This window comes from Oncorhynchus gorbuscha, linkage group LG02 (genome assembly GCF_021184085.1).
Source record: "Oncorhynchus gorbuscha isolate QuinsamMale2020 ecotype Even-year linkage group LG02, OgorEven_v1.0, whole genome shotgun sequence".
NCBI classification, from domain to species: domain Eukaryota; kingdom Metazoa; phylum Chordata; class Actinopteri; order Salmoniformes; family Salmonidae; genus Oncorhynchus; species Oncorhynchus gorbuscha.
The window spans coordinates 22,179,755-22,198,308 of NC_060174.1; the positions used below are offsets into that span (position 1 = coordinate 22,179,755).

Consider the following 18,554-nt stretch of genomic DNA (forward strand, 5'->3'; position numbering starts at 1 on the left):
TTAACTGGCCACAGAAGGGGGGTTAAGTGGCTCCACATTGAGCACAATATCGCCTCACCATACTTTGAGGAGCATGAGCAATAGATAGAGTGAACTGACTAGCCAAAGCACACTGAAGCAAATGCATTTGTCAAATAAAAGATTGCAAGATATGACACTGTGAAGGTATTATTTAGCTGTTCAGAAAGTAATAGTAACATTTGGGTAGGAGCACCTGGATTTTCCTGGTAATTAAAGGACTACTAACATTGTTGTTTTATTGAGATATCTTCAATGGTTATCTGTGCTTGTGCGGGTATGCCCTTAAGTGAAGTGCCAATTCAGTTCTGCACTGACATTGTGCCACCTCACAGGTTGACTCATAATTGTTACGCTTGGTAAAAAGCTTTGGGGAATAAAAACATTTATATCAAAGAAAGAACTCAAGGTTGAAGATTCTATAAAATGGTGCATGACTTGACTAAACAGCAGATATTCTGTGGCACTAGAAAGAGTGGCATGGTTTGCACTCAACTACATTGACATAGTAATATGTAGGAAATCCAACCAGTATATTGAAAATAAAAAATGTATGAAATAAAATAGAAACTCTTTGTGTGAGAGGATTTCTTCTGCACATTAGTGGGTGTATAAATGTGTCAAAAGGTATAGTTTCAGCAATGATCCTACTCAAACCCCACAGCGACCAATGTGAAGGTCAAGGTAAGGCAGGGTGTAATCAAAAGCTGAACTATGTCCCATCAGGGGCTAACCAGAGGTTCACCAGGGGATACTGACAACTAGTGATGCTTATTTACATCAACCCACTGTCTCTCTGTGGCTGCACCATCACAGAGGTATAGCTGTAAAGGATAGGATCAAATATATCAATATATATATATATCAAAATATATCAAATAAAATGACAGATTTTGAAACCAAATACTATAAATGATCTAGAATTTTGCCCATTTTATTTTAGGCTTAGCAGTTATGACTTGACTTTTCAGCATACTTAACTAGAATATTTCACTCTAGTATAGGCCAGCTTTCAGTTTGCTGATCACTTGGCTCCACCTTATGGACAAATAGAGATACTGTTATGAAAAAATATATTTTATTTAATGTACAGTTCAGTTTTTCCTGTGTTTATATCATATTGTACAACAGCTGATGAAACTAACACCATAGAAGTGTGAAAATGTGATCAGTGTTATTTTCTGAATGTTTATCAACCAGCCATAATCTACACAGGAATTTATAACCAACAGGTTTGTATGGGCAAGAATTTTGGCTTTCCATGCTCAAATCAACATGCAGAAAATGAGTTAATAGACCAATAGTAACAACGACAGTTCCAAACCTCTCTGCCAATAACAGTTCGTTTTCAGTTTTCCCCTCCCCACTCAGACCACTAACAGACAGTCCTAGCAAACTTCTTCTTGAGAAATAGTTTTTTGCTAAAAAGCTATATTTGCCAATTATAATAGAAATATATTACATTAAGGTACTCAAATGTCACCCAAATGATTTGATATTGATATAAAAACAGCTGCGTTGGGCCTTTAAAATGTGCCCGTGCCAACATAATACCCCAATCTCAAACAAGGATCAGGCCTCGAAACAAAAAATCTTTCACATTGTCATACCTCTCATATTGCAAACATCTGCACACATCTACCCAGTTTGAGGACACTTATTTTGGCCCTAGTGCAGACACTCCATCCATCAACAGCAGGAGTATGGGTCTGGCTGTGCGTGCTTAATATTGACAGCTTCTGCCTCCTCCTGTCTGTCCAGTACCACCCTCTCCTTAGAATTCCAATTTGACATGTAGAGTGCATAGGCCTACTGAGAGGATCCATATTGTGAGTAGACAGATCTGGTATATTATTGCCATTCTAGTCCCCAGGGGCACAACTTTGGTTTTAGAAGTGCGGGGGACATATTTTTTGTACTTTAAAAAAAATCCAGTCAGAAAAACACTCCAAACAGCCTACCCGACCGCTCGGAGGCGTCCGCATGGTCCTAAAGCACACTGTTGCCTCATTTTGTATCACAATCCAATGATAAAACTCGGGGGGGACAAACATGCAATTTCAGAATGGGGGGGGGGGGCATGTCCCTCTGTCCCCAGTGAAAGTTGCGCCCGTGCTAGTCCCTGTGAGCGAATGACTGGTCCCAACAGTGAGCTTCTCCTCTGGCTCCCCCCTGCTGGCTCAGTGTGTGAAGTATCCCAGCTGGTGCATCTTGTGCAGTAGGTTGTGCATAAGGTCAAAGGTGGTGACGCTGACCCCCACAGCGATTGGCCCTTTGATCCAGTTCATACTGAGGCCCTTGTAGAGGAGAGAGAAAGAGAGGGATCAATTTAAGTGAATCTCAGCCCTTCATTAAAAAGTTGATTATCCAATAAAGATAATTATAATTTTTTAAAAGTCTGTACCTGCATGCAGTTTCTTGAGGGTCTCGTATGTGAAGAAGGTGATTCCTGAGTACGGGATCACTCCCAAGATGGTCGGGCAGAAGCCTCTGTCGAGGGTCTTTATGCCCTCCTCCTGTGTGATGCGCACAAAAACGTGCACGATGTTGCTGTACCTGCAACCGAAACAAGAATGATAAGAGAAGGATATTAACCTATAAGAATATTGATTAGGATAGTAATATGACCTATACTAACTTAAAGTACATGCCTGTTGAACACTGAACAAGTGTGCAAAGGGGAGCCACATGCAGGTATGTTTTTACATTCAAAGATAGAAAATGACGAGCGTTATCGGAGTGCCCTACATTTACCTGGGCGTCACCGCCATCCTGGCCTGCACCATGTCCAGGGGATAGGTGAGCATGACCGCCGTGGTGCCAGCCAATGATCCTGCCAGGAAACGTGGAAAAGGAGGCAGGGCTCTGAAAAAGACCAGATGGATTCCATCATGTTACAGAACATCTATGTTTTCTACAATGAATGCGTATCATTGTATTATTAGGAATTGTCACAGTAGAGAAAATGGTTTGTTCTGTTCAAGAACGATCACTGAAGAGTTGCTTTGGAGGCTGATGGAGACCACCAGAGGTCAAATGGTGCTACATTAAACAGTGTGTGTATTTGCGATTCTTTACATCGATGGGTACTCTACTCACTTTCCCTGGAAGCCGTAGTATCTCCCCAGTATTCCCTTGTACTGGTCATGGGAGCAGAACTGGATGGCAGCGTAGGGGATGACTCGCACCATGGTGGCAGAGTTGACCCTCCACAGGCTGAGGAAGCCATCTTTCATGTACGTACAATATATGAGTCTGAAGGCTTCCTGGGGGCACACACAGCAACACAATAATGCTACTGAACCTGTAGACTTCCAGTCATTGCGCTAACGCTGGTTAGAGTTCGCCCACGAAACTACCGCTAACTTCCTTCATACTGGACAAAGAGACATCAAAATGGTATCCACTGATTCATCTGATCCTGGGTAAGTAGAACAAGGGCTTAAGCGTAGTATCCCTTTAACACTAACTCAACACACCTTGGGGCAAATCCTAACTTTTTCACTGAGTCATGCATTGAAGTCAATGGGAGACTAGGTGAATTGTTTTATTTAAGTAGAAATTAGGATTCACCCGTATGGCAGCATGCATACTAAACATCAAGTACATCTTTATTTAGTGTAATGCAAGTTATATAGGAGACTTGTAATAGACTCACCTTAGCAGAGCATTTTTGTGAGGACACTACAGCAGGAGGAAGAAAATAGGTATCAATAATAATAAGCATAATAACTGGTAAAGATACTAACAATGAAATAAGTATTAAGGCATAATAACTGGTAAAGATACTAACAATCAAATAAGTATTTCCAAAGGGAACTCCTACTTTGTATTCCTAATGCATGTTCTTCCAGAGAAATGGACTTACCTTGGAAGATTTACATTTACATTTAAGTCATTTAGCAGACGCTCTTATCCAGAAAGATGATCTTGGTTCTGTCCAGGGGTGCTATGACTGTTTTTGCCACAGCACCTGCGAACGCTCCACATAGCAGGGTGTCCAACACTGTCAATCTCTGCACACAGAAAGAAACACTGAGTACTCCACTTCACACAGGACACTAAAGACAAACACACTTTGAAATGATATCAGTCTAAAACATAGTCCATAAATCACACCCTTGCAGTAATGGAGACTCTAACATGGCATTATCACTGGCTGCAGATATAGGCTAAAGGTATCAGATGGAAACACATGTAGGCTTAACGTTTCTTATGTGCCTGGACTGCCAGAGTGTAATCTGAACTGTCTTTCTGCAGATTCCTAACCCACTTTACAGTAGACTTTAGTAAACCTCGCCACCATTTACACATTTCTTCATTTTCAAGTTTTATTGTCACATGCAGAAGTACAGTGAAATGCTTAACTTGTGACCTCAACCCAACAGTGCAGTAATCAATATCTACAATTGTAGAACTAATAAAATAAATAAAATATATATTTATTTTATTTAACTAGGCAAGTGAGTTAAGAACAAATTTGTATTTACAATGATGGCCTACCCCAGTCAAACCCTAACCCAGACGACGCTGGACCAATTGTGCGCCATCCTATGGGAGTCCCAATCACAGCCGATACAGCCTGGAATCAAACCAAGGTCTGTAGTGACGCCTCTAGCACTGAGATGCCGTGCCTTAGACCGCTGAGCCACAATATGTTCTTATAGTTCTTATAGTTCTTATAGTCATAATACAGAGTAGTAATGCACCATGATGTCATTGTATCTTGTAGGCTAACCTCATGCACAGCACTCCCATTATAACCCAGAAAGAGAATGGCAAATATACACGTGCAAACAGCTTTTCCCTGCCTCTAACTAAAGGTGGAGATAAGCCCTCAGCTGGACTTAGATGCTTCAAGAAAAGCAGCTACATCTGAGTATGTGTTGTGTTTATGTATGCTTTGAGGACAATACAGTGGCAACAAAAACATGCGGACTCTCCTTCACTGCAGCCGAGGTGAGTAAGACATTTAAACGTGTTAACTCTCGCAAGGCTGCAGGCCCAGACGGCATCCCCAGCCGCGCCCTCAGAGCATGCGCAGACCAGCTGGCCGGTGTGTTTACGGACATATTCAATCAATCCCTATACCAGTCTGCTGTTCCCACATGCTTCAAGAGGGCCACCATTGTTCCTGTTCCCAAGAAAGCTAAGGTAACTGAGCTAAACGATGACTCGGGAGCACTCACTTCCATCATCATGAAGTGGTTTGAGAGACTAGTCAAGGACCATATCACCTCCACCCTACCTGACACCCTAGACCCACTCCAATTTGCTTACCGCCCAAATAGGTCCACAGACGATGCAATCTCAACCACACTGCACACTGCCCTAACCCATCTGGACAAGAGGAATACCTATGTGAGAATGCTGTTCATCGGCTACAGCTCGGCATTCAACACCATAGTACCCTCGAAGCTCGTCATCAAGCTCGAGACCCTGGGTCTCGACCCCGCCCTGTGCAACTGGGTACTGGACTTCCTGACAGGCCGCCCCCAGGTGGTGAGGGTAGGCAACAACATCTCCACCCCGCTGATCCTCAACACTGGGGCCCCACAAGGGTGCGTTCTGAGCCCTCTCCTGTACTCCCTGTTCACCCACGACTGCGTGGCCATGCACGCCTCCAACTCAATCATCAAGTTTGCGGACAACACAACAGTGGTAGGCTTGATTAACAACAACGACGAGACGGCCTACAGGGAGGAGGTGAGGGCCCTCGGAGTGTGGTGTCAGGAAAATAACCTCACACTCAACGTCAACAAAACTAAGGAGATGATTGTGGACTTCAGGAAACAGCTGAGGCAACACCCCCCTATCCACATCGATGGAACAGTAGTGGAGAGGGTAGCAAGTTTTAAGTTCCTCGGCATACACATCACAGACAAACTGAATTGGTCCACTCACACAGACAGCATCGCGAAGAAGGCGCAGCAGCGCCTCTTCAACCTCAGGAGACTGAAGAAATTCGGCTTGTCACCAAAAGCACTCACAAACTTCTACAGATGCACAATCGAGAGCATCCTGGCGGGCTGTATCACCGCCTGGTACGGCAACTGCTCCGCCCACAACCGTAAGGCTCTCCAGAGGGTAGTGAGGTCTGCACAACGCATCACCGGGGGCAAACTACCTGCCCTCCAAGACACCTACACCACCCGATGTTACAGGAAGGCCATAAAGATAATCAAGGACATCAACCACCCGAGCCACTGCCTGTTCACCCCGCTATCATCCAGAAGGCGAGGTCAGTACAGGTGCATCAAAGCTGGGACCGAGAGACTGAAAAACAGCTTCTATCTCAAGGCCATCAGACTGTTAAACAGCCACCACTAACATTGAGTGGCTGCTGCCAACACACTGACACTGACACTGACTCAACTCCAGCCACTTTAATAATGGGAATTGATGGGAAATGATGTAAATATATCACTAGCCACTTTAAACAATGCTACCTAATATAATGTTACTTACCCTACATTATTCATCCCATATGCATACGTATATACTGTACTCTATATCATCGACTGCATCCTTATGTAATACATGTATCACTAGCCACTTTAACTATGCCACTTTGTTTACATACTCATCTCATATGTATATTCTGTACTCGATACCATCTACTGTATCTTGCCTATGCTGCTCTGTACCACCACTCATTCATATATCCGTATGTACATATTCTTTATCCCCTTACACTGTGTATAAGACAGTAGTTTTGGAATGGTTAGTTAGATTACTTGTTGGTTATTACTGCATTGTTGGAACTAGAAGCACAAGCATTTTGCTACACTCGCATTAACATCTGCTAACCATGTGTATGTGACAAATAAAATTTGATTTGTATGTATGTGTCAGTCGTCTGTATCAGCATTGACGGTGACCCCTGAGCTTAGAGACAGTCAAGGGTCAGGGTGTGTTTGGAGGCTATAAAAGCTAGTTGGAAACAATCAATTCTCTGATACAGTGTGTTTGGGATGCAGGTGGAGACACATATTTTGAGGGCACACTGGGAATTTGCAAGGAGCCCAGCAGCAATGCATAGGCTGGCAAGTTTTGACTTGACCAACTTCTGTAGTGCTCTTTGTTGCTCTCTTGGGCAATTGAAGAACTTGCAAAACAGTGGTGATGACTAATGTTGCCAGTGGCATTATGTACTACTTAGCAATAAATAAAGATCTAGTCTAGTCCACTTTGTCCACATTACCCATGTGCCAGGATCTCCCATGCTAACCCAAGGTTACTTACTGGCTGTTGTGGTAAACATGTTTGGCAGCATTCAGCTGTATGGTCCTGACCTGCATGATCCTGCAATAAACAGTTATGTGGTATGTAGACCTGCCTGACTGGAATTTGTTTATTTAACCTTTATTTAACTAGGCAAGTCAGTTAAGATCTAATTCTTATTTACAATGACGGCCTACCAAAAGGCAAAAGGCCTCATGCGGGAATGGGGGCTGGGATTAAAAATATAAATTAAATAAAAAATATAGAACAAAACACACATCATTGCAAGAGAGACAACACAACACTACATAAAGAGAGACCTAAGTATGGCAGCAACACATGACAACACAGCATGGTATCAACACAACATGACAACAACATGGTAGAAACACAACATGGTAGATGCACAAAACAGGGTACAAACATTAATGGGCACAGACAACAGCACAAAGGGCAAGAAGGTATAGATAACAATACATCACACAAAGCAGCCACAACTGTCAAATGCAACTCTGCTTCAGGGAAAACCCCCGAGGTAGGGGCTGTGGCTGAGGGGGACTCACTTTAGCATGGCTGGAGGGAGGGAGAGACAGCAGCCTGGGGCAGTGCTCTCTGGTTGTCCTGCACTGTATGGGCCATGTGTGCCCTTGACCACAACAACCAGTAGGCCTATCTATGACAATCAGTCAGCCAACACCAGACAATCCACTGCAGGAGACATAAAAAGTGAAAACAACAAACACTCCTACTTCAAAGATGAGCTCTGTGTCACCATTATTACATATGCTGTTAAATACAGTTATTGGAAATGTATCAACTTCTATACTTGCAAAGCATTAGATGTAGCCAAATATAAATATATCATATCATACATTTGACTTGTAAAACAGTACATCGAAATTACCCATTATAATCCATTTATAGCTTCACATTTAAAACAAGTACATTTTATATAGCTGAGTTTATTCAACACTACGATATATACATCTGGATGGAAGATATCCACACGACAGGGATCTAAACTGGAGCTACCTATTTAAGATATGTATTACAAATAAGTAATGTTGGGATTCAGAGTGACATAAGTACTCATTATTATCATAATCAATCAATGCAAGGAAAATGTAAACATTCCTGCACACCAGGCTGAAATTAATGCGCATATAACAATTCCCTCACCTTTAATCTGGTTTACTGTGTGTGTGTTTGATGAAGATCTGGCAAATATTCCAAATGATTTCACATTCAATGGTTAACTCTACTGTCGTCTTCCGTCCACATTTCCTTGATTGTTTGCTGTTGTTGGGTCAATCTCTGTGGTTTTGCAACACCGCCGTCTATTCGTCAGTCTTTCACACCGTTGACGAGGTTTTGACTAGGTTGACGATTCTCCCAAATTGAGAAAGGCGGTGGTTTAATTCTAGGTGTTGTCTGCCTAAAAAAATATTGGAGTTCTTCTCGCTCACGAGATTATTATAACCCCATCCGGCACGTACATGTTTTGGACTACAAATATAGATGATTACGGCACGTACTTGTTTTGGACTACAAGTACCACGGATGTTTAAAAAAACAAAGATCTCGCTTGTAGCCGAAAACACGCGAGGGTGACACAGTGCTCAATGGTTGTTGTTATTGGGAAAATGGCGTCCAACGTAGAGGCCCCGGAATCTTGGTACCTCGCCCTTCTCGGCTTTGCAGAACATTTCCGCACCTCAAGTCCCCCCAAAATCCGTCTGTGTGTACATTGTCTTCAAGCTGTTTTCCAGTTTAAACCTCCGCAAAGGGTTGAGGCAAGAACTCATCTTCAACTAGGCTCGGTCCTCTATCATCATACGAAGAACAGCGAGCTCGCGCGGAGCCACTTGGAGAAAGCGGTGAGGAGGGAGAGTTTGAGAAAGCTCGAGGATGGAGTCAGAGATGCGCTCATCGGCGTCTCCTATAGTCAAATGGGAAAACGTTGTATTGCTAGCTTTATCCTGACCCTTTGATAATTTCATGCATATGTAATTGCATTCAGAATAGTATTTGTTAATTAGCTCGCATGATATTTTAGCCGCCAGTCCTATTGCTTCTACTGTAACTTCTACTGTAACGGTAGCTAGCTTCACTGTGTTTTTACAAGTTGCTAACAGTTGATTACTTTGACTAAGTTATGCATCCATAATGTGTATTTTTGGCTCTAACATCTCTTTTTTTTAGTGGTTCATTTCACAACAAGTATCCTTTTCAATGATATGGTTTCAACCCCAACACTAGCTGGAGACCAACACAGAGCTTAGTCAGTTGGTAGAGTATGGCGCTTGCACCGCCAGGGTTGTGGGTTCGATTTGCGTACGTAAAATGTATGCATGCATGACTGTAAGTCGCATTGGATAAAAGCGTCTGCTAAATGGCGTATAGTATATTACCAACTAGCATTACAATGTGCAATTCTTCAGAACATTTCTCAGATATGTGTTTGCTGCTCCAAGCACATCTCAGTAGTCAAATTACATGTCAAGATTTTGACGCGTTTTGCTAGGTATTATTACAGCAATGTTGGAGTTAGAAACACAAGCATTTCACAGCACCAGTGATAACATTTGCAAATCTGTGTACCCGACCAATACACTTTGCTTTGATGAGGTTTCCTTCATGGAATATCTTAGATCCCACAGTTTGAAGATGTTAAATTTGAGGCTGCAAGTCTTTTATCAGAACTCTACTGTCAGCAGGTACCGGTAAATAAAGCTAAAATACATTTGAAATCTTTTGCTGTCTGGAGATTCATTTGAAAATCATGTTTATATGCAAGTGTAAGGTTGAGTCGTTATGACACTGTATGTTCTGTTTTCAGAATCTGGTGGATTCTGCAAAGCCTTTACTGCGAAAGGCAATTCAGATCTCACAGCAGACTCCCTATTGGCACTGCCGCCTGCTGTTTCAACTAGCGGTACGTTGTGTCGTTCTTTATTGTAAATACTGACTGAACTGAATAGTTGTATTTTTTTTTAAACCCTTATTTTACCAGGTAAATTGACTGAGAACACATTCTCATTTACAGCCATGACCTGAGGAATACTTATACGGGAAAGGAGGGGGGGTGAATGGGCCAGATTGGGAATTTAGCCAGGGCACCAGGGTTAACACCCCTACTCATACGGTAGTGCCATGGGATCTTTAGTGACCACAGAGAGTCAGGTCACCCGTTTAATGTCCCATCTGAAAGACGGCACCTTTCTGTTGGATGTTTGATTGTAGACTGATACATTGCAATGCATTGAATTTCTCTTCTTCTTTTTTTTACCCTATCAGCAACTGCACACTCTAGAGAAGGACCTTGTGTCTGCATGTGACCTCCTGGGTGTCGGTGCTGAGTACGCCAGAGTGGTGGGCTCGGAATATACCAGGTACTGTAACCTTGATGCTATGAACCATTTACTTTTTATGTCCACGTTGATTCATCATTGAAACAAGAGCGACGTTATTAAACATGCCCTCCAATAGACTTATTTTACATTTTCCTATAACGATAGACTGAATAGGTGATGTATGCTTTCACAGAGCTTTGTTTCTCCTGAGTAAAGGAATGGTAAGTCTCAAATTCTTTGTTATAAAAATGCATGATTTTTAATGGCTGTCTTTTGCATTTAATAAGGGTAAACGGATATCTTGAGTATGTTATGCACTTAAAGGGATACTTCAGGATTTTGGCAATGAGGCCCATTATCTATTACCCCAGAGTCAGTTGAACTTGTGGTTACAATTTTTATGTCTCTGCGTCCAGAATGAAGGAAGTTAGACGTAGTTTCCCAATATACCATAGACTTCCTTCCTGTCTTTGCACTAGCACTAGTTGGACATTTCCTTCAAACTGCACATAGAAGCATAACAATGGTATCCACGAGTTCATCTGACTCTGGCGAGGGTCTCATTGCCAAAATCCCAAAGTATCCCTTTTAAAGGATGTAAATAAAAAATACTTTTGCACTGGATAGTCTTTACCATAAGGTGTCTTTTTGTCCTGTGTATCAGCTCCTACTGATGGAGAGGAAGCTGGGGGAGGTGCACCCTCTGCTCACTCTGTGTGGGACCATCGTGGAGAACTGGCAGGGAAACCCCATCCAGAAAGAGTCTCTCAGGGTCTTCTTTCTGGTGCTGCAGGTCACACACTACCTGGACGCTGGACAGGTAAGGACTCCTCTTGGCCAAGACCAGGGTGCACAACGCTTGTCAAGGACCATGAATTAAGGACACCTATGACAACAGGGGTGCACCCCTGTTCAAAAATAAATACTTTCCCTCTAGTTTGTATCGTAATTGTTAAGTAGTTGCATTGATAGTGACCCACCCCTTCCTTATGTTGTGTGCTGCAGGTGAAGAGTGTGAAGCCCTGTCTGAAGCAGCTGCAGCAGTGCATCCAGACTATCTCTACACTCCACGACGATGAGATCCTGCCCAGTAACCCGGCTGACCTCTTCCACTGGCTGCCCAAAGAGCACATGTGTGTTCTCGTCTACCTGGTGAGCCCAATCTCTCTCCGCATTCACCTGATGCCTGAGGACTGATTCTGCCCTAGATACTTGTGCAGATCTGAAATGATTGGATGGCTATATTGTGGTAATATCAACATGTTACATGGTAATAACTAGGGCAGGAATGATCCCAGTATCCCGATGGTAAACAAAACACAATGCGGATTTAAAGTCTTTACTAATCTTGTAAACAAACATCATCATGTTTTCATCCAGAGTAAAATGTATTTATTTTCCAAGCTATTGCACGCAATATTCTACATACAGCAGGTTCTTAAAGGTCTGCTTCGTGTTTTCATTTTTGCCATGGATAAACTATTGCAATACTGGTATTGTCACAGCCTTAGTAATAACCAGGGTTGGGTAGGTTACTTACTAAATGAAATCCGTTAGTTACTCATTACCTGTCCAAAATTGTAGTCCGTAGCGTAACTTTTGGATTACCCAAACTCTAATGTAATCTGATAACTTGCCCCTTAAGAGGCATTAGAAGAAGACAAAAAGGATCCATCAAACGCATTTGGTGTGTCATCATAGTGGTCAGACTCGCTCAGGTGGAACAAACCTTTTTCAATGCTGAATTTGTCATTGAGAAAACAGAAAGTAATCCATGAGGTAATCATTTATTTTTTTACAAAAGTATCTGTAATCTGATTACAATATTTTTGCTGGTAATGGATTACAAATTATTATATATATATATATTTTTGTTAATCAGATTACATATAATCAGATATTCCCCAACCCTGGTAATAACCCTGTTCTCTATATGTTCCAGGTGACTGTCATGCACTCCATGCAAGCAGGGTATTTGGAGAAGGCACAGAAATACACAGACAAAGCACTCATGCAGCTTGAGAAACTAAAAAGTATGTGATTTGAAGCACACTTATCTCACCTCTGTTTAACACTCACTGTTGTCTAAAAGGTATTCTTGACTCCCCTCTATTTCAGTGCTAGACAGCAGTCCCATCCTCTCCACTTTCCAGGTCATTCTGTTGGAGCACATCATCATGTGCCGGCTAGTCACTGGTCACAAGGCCACCGCATTACAAGAGGTAGTATAGAACCAACTGTTGACCCATTTTTATTTCTGTTCAACTTTACTCATTCACTCTGAAATGAAACACTGTGTGAAGTAGTGGAATGTTAAAAGTTTAATCAAAATAGCTACAGAACTATATGGCAGGCATTTTTGTGACCATTGGCAGTTGAGATAGGATAGAGATTAGGAGCACCATGTCAGTTATGAGGATGATTACTTTTTCTCCCCGTATCCCAGATCTCCCAGGTCTGCCAACTGTGCCAACAGTCCCCCAGGTTATTCACCAATCACGCTGCCCAGCTTCACACTCTACTAGTGAGTATTTTAAACCTTCACCCAGAAGACATACCCTCAATTCACTGCCTTGAATAACAGTTACCACCCCACTTCTGTAACTAGGACTACTGTATCTCTAAAACACTTAACTGTATATGCTGTTCCATTTCTCAGGGCCTGTATTGCATATCTGTCAACTGTATGGACAATGCAGAGGCACAGTTCACCGCCGCTTTGCGGGTAAGTGACGTAAGTCGTAACGCTAAGCTTATTATACGGGTTTATGTCTGCATGTGTTTAATATGTTTTACATTGTCACATTTGTGATGGTGAGTAAATCTGTGTGTTTTCTTTCCAGCTAACCACACACCAGGAGCTGTGGGCGTTCATTGTAACAAACCTGGCCAGCGTCTACATCAGGGAAGGAAACAGACACCAGGAGGTTGGTAGACACACACACACACACACACACACACACTATTCATTTCTACTCAAAATAAATGATTGTCTACTGTATTAACTGTGTTCTTTCTTTTAAAGCTCTACAGTCTCCTTGAGAGGATAAACCCTGATCACAACTTTCCTGTGAGGTGTGTAAGTGTGTATTGCATAACAGAGATTTTAATGGTTATTCTATCTTTCTCATCAGAGCCAAATGCATAATTTTTTCAGATTACGTGTGCAGCCTGTTGGTGAGAAGGTGTATTGACTTCGAGTTGACTGATGTGTGTCTGTGTTGCAGCTCTCACTGTCTCCGCGCTGCAGCCTTCTACATCCGAGGACTCTTGTCTTTTTTTCAAGGACGTTACAACGAGGCCAAGTAAGTCTCCCCCAACTATTTTACTGAGAAGTGTCCCATAAGTTCCTCAAACTTTCAGTGGGAATTGGGAAATAATCATTTCGTGATGATATTCTTATTGCAGACGGTTCCTTAGAGAAACTTTGAAGATGTCCAATGCGGAGGACCTGAATAGACTGACAGCCTGCTCACTGGTTCTGCTAGGCCATATATTCTATGTACTGGGAAACCACAGGGTAAGATCACTCCACAATGGTCACAAATGGATCTTTTGCCAGAAACGTCTACTCTGCCCCTGTTGGTTTATTTATTGGTATACTCGGATCCCCATGAGCCTTTGCTGAAGCAGCAGCTATTCTTCCCGGGGTCCACAAGTAACAAGACACTGATAGACAAGGAAACAAGGTCACACAAATTTAAAATAGAACAATATACTAAAAATAAAAACATAATGGTACAAACAATAGAACAACAAAAAATGTGTGCCTGTGTCCCATATACAAATTTAAACTTTTTTTTGTCCATGCCGTACTGTTTATACATTTTATTCAACGTGTTTGCGGCAAAATATTTAGTTTCGGTAGGTTGCATAACAATATGTTGTTGTTTTTCTCCAGGAGAGCAACAACATGGTGGTTCCAGCGATGCAGCTGGCCAGCAAGATCCCTGACATGTCTGTCCAGCTGTGGTCCTCGGCCCTTTTAAAAGGTACGCCCACACCTGCACATGTTCTTTCTTTGGTTTGAGCTTCATTGCTCCCTACTAGGCTTAAAGTATTTGAGGTAGGTTTCCTTGACCACATTGTTTTTGTCTTGTCTGTAGATCTGAACAAGGCCCTGGGAAACACCATAGATGCCCATGAAGCAGCTCAGATGCACCAGAACTTCTCGCAGCAGCTTCTCCAGGACCACATCGCTGCCTGCAGCCTCCCCGAACACAACCTCATCAGCGTACGTATCAACTTATCCATGTTCACTTTTTATCTTTCATTGTTACTGCCATCAAAGTTGTGGTTTGTAGATCGATGATGTAGCTTGTTTCGCTGTATTTTTCTGTCTGTCCTTTTGTATTCTCTATCCGTCTGTCTGGCTCAGATGGGTAATTAACAAATCTGTCTCTCTCTTCTCTGTGACAGTGGACGGACGGCCCACCACCTGGGCAGTTTCAAGCCCAGAACGGCCCAACATCCAGTCTGGCCAGCCTGCTATGAGCACCAGGCTCGTAACACAAGGGCTGCCTTCCTTCTGGCCTCAAAGATGTCTAGAATGGAACCATAGGTTCTTTCTGTCTTAGGAAAATTTGAGGGGGAGTGTGAACATTGTAGCAGTTATATGAATAAGGTATTCATGTTTTTTTATCTTCAGCTTTTCTTTGTATGAATGCAATTTCTCCTCATGCATGGAAGTTCCTGATATTGATTTACTCTACACGTGTTGCTAACCATCTACTGAAGATTTTCACAGCTTCATTGTTTTGTACCATCCCATCCTCATGAATTAGTGTAGGTACAATTGGCATCACTTCTCATGTATTGAACCAGTAACATGTTTTGTTTCATGCTAAGTTTGGACATGGATCTGAATGTTAAATGGGTAGTGTTGTTGAGCTCAAGGGTTTGAATTTCTTGCTGAAAGACTGCAAGCGAGAATAGCGAAATAATTGAATGTACAAGTGCAGTTACTTAATGGAACAGCAGGTGTCCCTGTTGAGTTTTTATTTGAAAAACCTGCTTTGAGAGATTTTGTAATATTTGGCCTGTCATAGATTAGCAAGATGCATCACAAACTCATCTGTTTTCTGTACATATGAACTATAGTTAATTTAAGTTCCATAGATCATGAAGTTGGACATTTTATGAACATACAAGGAACCTCAGATGAAAAAAATATATGCTACCTTTTGTAATATTAGAATTTGTCTTTATAGTTCTAGTTAAGGGTTTTCTTGACAATACATTATATCAATATGCCACATACGAAACCTTTATTGTACAGTGACATTTTATAACGTCAATTTAGTCAAGTGTGTAATGAATTTTAAACTCTCCGCTGTAGTACTCCAACTAAATGCTTTAAGTATTTATGTCGATCTTAATGAGCAGACACCTCAGAAGCTTGAGTACTTGCCATATTCTATTCAATGCCTATACTTTTATTTCTTGTTTTAATCATTCTTATGAGAAAAGTCAGAATAAACATGGTATTTGCAACCATCATTTTGCATTGTTTGAGAATGATTGTCAGTGGGGTGATCTTAGCTATCTTTAATTCATCATGACATTTCTGACAAATGTACTGAAAATAAAACATGCATACAAGTAGCATATAATGATTTCATACCATGATAACTATTTATGAAAGATATTTATGTCCACATGATCTATAGATGAGAATGCAATTCACTGAGTTAATTTAATTCTAAATGATTGAGCCCCAAATCCCTGCATAATGCCGTGCTGTGTGTGCATCAAGACTAAAGTGAAACTGGGCAAACGGGAGCAATGAAAATAATAATCAGAAAAGGGCATGTGCCTGGCAGATGCTTCATTCAATAATAGGATTTCACTTTGCACCATTCCATGTATTCTCAAATTATTTTTGTAATCATATATAGAACAAACATTTTTGCAACCACTTCAACAAAGGCTGCGTTTGCCCAATTCTAATATTTTTTCCACTAATTGGTTATTTGACCAATCACATCAGAGCTTTTCACATCGACACTTTTTCAGAGCTGATCTGACTGGTCAAAAAACAGTTTGTGTAAATGCAGGCATAGTAAACAAATCCGGGACACTCAAATTAGTATATGTTATGTTTGGAATGGTATTTTTTTATTTGTGTATGTCCATCATCAATTTGTATAATATGTTACAAATTTTCAATATGAATTATATGTTAAGTATTCGCTGGTAAGAATCATTCTCAGTGTGAGTAAAGATGCTACAACATAGGCCCCATATTAATACTAGATGCCTCTGTTTCATGTGATGTTGCTGCATTAGGAATCTGATGAGAAGCAGACAGCGAAGTCTGTCTCTATCATTGAGGATCAGTGGAGGCTGCTGAGGGGAGAACGGAACAGAGCAAATGGAATAGCACCTGGAAACCAGGTGTTTGATATATTTGATACCATTCCACTGATTCACTCCAATCATTACCATGAGCCCTTTCTCCCCATTTAAGGTGCCACCAACTTCCTGTGTTGAGGATATGCAGGAGAAGTCTGTCTCTGTTGTTAAGGATGTGCAGGAGGTCTTTCTCTATCTTTGAGGATGTGCAGGAGGTCTGTCTCTATCTTTGAGGATGTGCAGGAGAATTCTGTCTCTATCCTTGAGATAGAACAATAGAAGTCTGGCTCTATTGTTGAGGAAGTCCAGGACGTCCAGGAGAAATTCTACAAATGCTCTGCCATCTTTGGTTCAACCAGCCACGGTGTGGAGAACAGTTCCATTGAGGAAGTCAAGGACCCTAGTCCCCTCCATGCTGAGGACACTGGTAAGAATCATGATACCGTTATTCTTAATGTGAGTCAAATATGCTCTAAGAGTGGTCACATACTAAAATGAGATACCTCTGTGTGATGCTGCTTCCCCAGAATGAGGGGCAGAGAAAGGAGTCTACCACTATTGTTGAGGAGAGGCAGGAGAAGTCTCCCTCATCTATTGTTCAGGAGGTCCAGGAACAGGCTGCCTCTTCCACATTATCTGCCTTTACCAGCAAGAAAAAGTCTGCTGAGGTAGGGAACAAGTCATCTTTATCCCTTGCAATACGTCCATCCCATGGGGAGGATTCAGAGTTGGCTGCACAGAGGGAGGTTCTGAAGAAGGAAGGGGCAGCTAAAGCTGTTCTACAGGCTTCACTGGAAGATGAGCCAATCAGGAACAGAGAAAAACCAAGGATAATCTCTGACCAACTGGCCTCAGCTGGCAGAGGAGCAGGGCAGGAGCAAACAGCTATGGTGAAAGACCTATAAGAGTTGAAGTCTGCTACATCTGCAGATAAAGCTCAAAGTGACCAGCTAAGAGAGAGAGAGAGGAGAGGGATCTCTGAAAAGTGAGATCTGAGCTCCCAAGGGCAGGACCTGAGGGCTCAAGTAAAGACCTTCCTTCAGGTAAATGCAAAAATTAGTCTAAGCACCATCAAAATGACCTCTGAACTATCAAAGGAAAAGATCAGAAGACAGAAGCTCCAGGCTGACCTCGAGGCGACCAAGCATTAGAGTGTGCTGGAGGAGCTTTATGAGACCAGAGCAGTCAGCAGTGACCTGGAGGAGGCTGTGGCCTCGGAGATTCTCAAGGCTGAGAAATACCATGAGAAGAGTCCAGCCCTGGAAAAGAGCAAGCATGAACAGAGTGGCCTAACTTCCAGCCTGCAGACCGAACGCAGTCGCTGCCACTGCCAGCTTTGGACACAGCAAAAGTCTACAGTGTCCAGCTGAGTGAGAGACTCCAGACAGAGAGCTCAGCATATGAGGCTCTGAAGTCACAGCACCAAGCACTTATGTGGCAGCACCAAGTGTTAGAGGGTGAGCATCAGGAACTCCTCTGGGATCATCACAGCCTCCTCGCTGAATACTAGGAGCTGATCTCCGAGCAGAAAACAATGGTCTCTAAACATGAAACCCTCCTAGTTCAGCATCACAGCCTCAAATCTAAGTTCCAGGACGTTGAGGC

General features: G+C 42.2%; 2 protein-coding genes across 10 annotated transcripts; one reads left to right on the plus strand and one right to left on the minus strand.

Moving 5' to 3' along the window:
* Positions 1-1,074: 1,074 nt before the first annotated feature.
* On the minus strand, positions 1,075-8,767 carry LOC123999210 (mitochondrial coenzyme A transporter SLC25A42-like). Of its 3 annotated transcripts, XM_046304765.1 has the most exons (9): positions 8,422-8,767; positions 7,806-7,950; positions 7,264-7,323; positions 3,887-4,034; positions 3,677-3,702; positions 3,118-3,284; positions 2,773-2,883; positions 2,423-2,574; positions 1,075-2,315 (listed from the first exon to the last, which is right to left on the minus strand). In XM_046304765.1, the coding sequence occupies exons 6-9, from the start codon at positions 3,252-3,254 to the stop codon at positions 2,254-2,256; spliced, it is 462 nt and encodes a 153-aa protein (XP_046160721.1). In that variant the 5' UTR covers positions 3,255-3,284; positions 3,677-3,702; positions 3,887-4,034; positions 7,264-7,323; positions 7,806-7,950; positions 8,422-8,767; the 3' UTR covers positions 1,075-2,253. The 3 variants fall into 3 exon arrangements, with proteins under 3 accessions (XP_046160721.1, XP_046160712.1, XP_046160729.1); XM_046304756.1 differs by lacking the exon at positions 7,264-7,323; XM_046304773.1 differs by lacking the exons at positions 7,264-7,323; positions 7,806-7,950; positions 8,422-8,767 and having other exon boundaries at positions 3,887-4,441.
* On the plus strand, positions 8,578-16,094 carry LOC123999186 (MAU2 chromatid cohesion factor homolog). 7 transcript variants are annotated; one of them, XM_046304689.1, is made up of 19 exons: positions 8,580-9,119; positions 9,445-9,462; positions 9,894-9,965; positions 10,082-10,177; positions 10,540-10,634; positions 10,789-10,816; positions 11,260-11,415; positions 11,601-11,747; positions 12,538-12,628; positions 12,714-12,817; positions 13,042-13,119; positions 13,255-13,329; positions 13,439-13,522; positions 13,621-13,670; positions 13,823-13,900; positions 14,004-14,115; positions 14,497-14,587; positions 14,702-14,829; positions 15,015-16,094. In XM_046304689.1, the coding sequence occupies exons 1-19, from the start codon at positions 8,865-8,867 to the stop codon at positions 15,087-15,089; spliced, it is 1,833 nt and encodes a 610-aa protein (XP_046160645.1). In that variant the 5' UTR covers positions 8,580-8,864; the 3' UTR covers positions 15,090-16,094. The 7 variants fall into 7 exon arrangements, with proteins under 7 accessions (XP_046160683.1, XP_046160690.1, XP_046160698.1 ...); XM_046304700.1 differs by having other exon boundaries at positions 9,894-9,959; XM_046304709.1 differs by having other exon boundaries at positions 8,583-9,119; positions 13,255-13,320.
* The last annotated feature ends 2,460 nt before the right edge of the window (positions 16,095-18,554 follow it).

Bases quoted from the DNA above. Each gene is read 5' to 3' on its own strand.
- LOC123999210 (XM_046304756.1), bottom strand. From the start codon at position 3,254: ATGAAAGATGGCTTCCTCAGCCTGTGGAGGGTCAACTCTGCCACCATG. The intron at 2,884-3,117 runs GTGAGTAGAGTA...GGTCTTTTTCAG, and splicing joins TACTACGGCTTCCAGGGAAA to AGCCCTGCCTCCTTTTCCAC. The intron at 2,316-2,422 runs GTACAGACTTTT...CTCCTCTACAAG, and splicing joins CCTCAAGAAACTGCATGCAG to GGCCTCAGTATGAACTGGAT.
- LOC123999186 (XM_046304689.1), top strand. From the start codon at position 8,865: ATGGTTGTTGTTATTGGGAAAATGGCGTCCAACGTAGAGGCCCCGGAA. The intron at 13,523-13,620 runs GTTGGTAGACAC...TTTCTTTTAAAG, and splicing joins AAGGAAACAGACACCAGGAG to CTCTACAGTCTCCTTGAGAG. The intron at 13,901-14,003 runs GTAAGTCTCCCC...TTCTTATTGCAG, and splicing joins GGACGTTACAACGAGGCCAA to ACGGTTCCTTAGAGAAACTT.